The following is a 736-nucleotide window of genomic DNA, read 5'->3' as shown; positions in this document are numbered from 1 at the left end:
CAAGAGCATAACTGGCCAATGGAGAGGGCATCAGTTTCTTACCCCTATCCCTTCTAGCAGCTGGCTGAGTAACAATAGCTGCAACCTGAACAACAATAACTATTACTACCGATGAAATAGTAATAGAATATGGAAGAATGAAGAAGATTTGGGGAGGAGGACCTGGAATGAAGAATGAGGGGAAGAAGAAGCATTGAGGAGGGCATCGAGGACAATAGCTGAGACCTGAGGTGCTCCCAAGAGAACGAGGGGCTTCTTGTTGGAAGAAAATGAGAGAGAGGGTGTAGTAGTGCTCTGTAGGCAGCATAATCGTCGAAACATTGTGTTTGTGAGTGAGAATGAGGTGGGGGTGCAAAAGCCACAAGGCTCAAGGCTAATCCATCTCGGGTGTTCAAGCGAGTACAAAAAGATATTGTACTGCCCTCCTGGGCCTTGCTGTGCATCCTAATTCAACTAAATTTTTAAAGTAGTTCTTACAAATTTTTTATTTTTATCATTTTAATTTTTTAAATTCAAAATATATGGTACGAATTTGAGATTTAGTTTTGGATTCTATGTTAGTCTCTAAATTCTTTTTAGTACTGAATCAGCAAACGAAGTGCTGAATTGACTCTAATTTTTCACATTGGACCATAACTAAACGAACAAAACAAAAATAAAATCATCCTGCTACTATCAATAATATTTCTACTTCTGCTAACTCTTGTTTATGACTGTATTTAATGGAAGTGTCTTT

General features: G+C 38.3%; 1 protein-coding gene across 1 annotated transcript in view; it reads right to left on the bottom strand.

Annotated features, from left to right (window-relative positions):
• Nucleotides 1-393, bottom strand: part of LOC107641389 (methionyl-tRNA formyltransferase) — a 3,454-nt gene extending 3,061 nt beyond the window's left edge. Inside the window, 2 exon segments of the mRNA XM_021103055.1 lie at nucleotides 1-85; nucleotides 163-393. The exon segment at nucleotides 1-85 is cut by the window's left edge and continues 186 nt beyond it. Of these exon segments, the coding sequence (XP_020958714.1) occupies nucleotides 1-85; nucleotides 163-321 (244 nt within the window). The 5' untranslated portion in view covers nucleotides 322-393.

This window comes from Arachis ipaensis, chromosome B05 (assembly GCF_000816755.2).
Source record: "Arachis ipaensis cultivar K30076 chromosome B05, Araip1.1, whole genome shotgun sequence".
In the NCBI taxonomy this organism is placed as follows: domain Eukaryota; kingdom Viridiplantae; phylum Streptophyta; class Magnoliopsida; order Fabales; family Fabaceae; genus Arachis; species Arachis ipaensis.
This window is presented reverse-complemented; position numbering and strand designations above follow the sequence as displayed.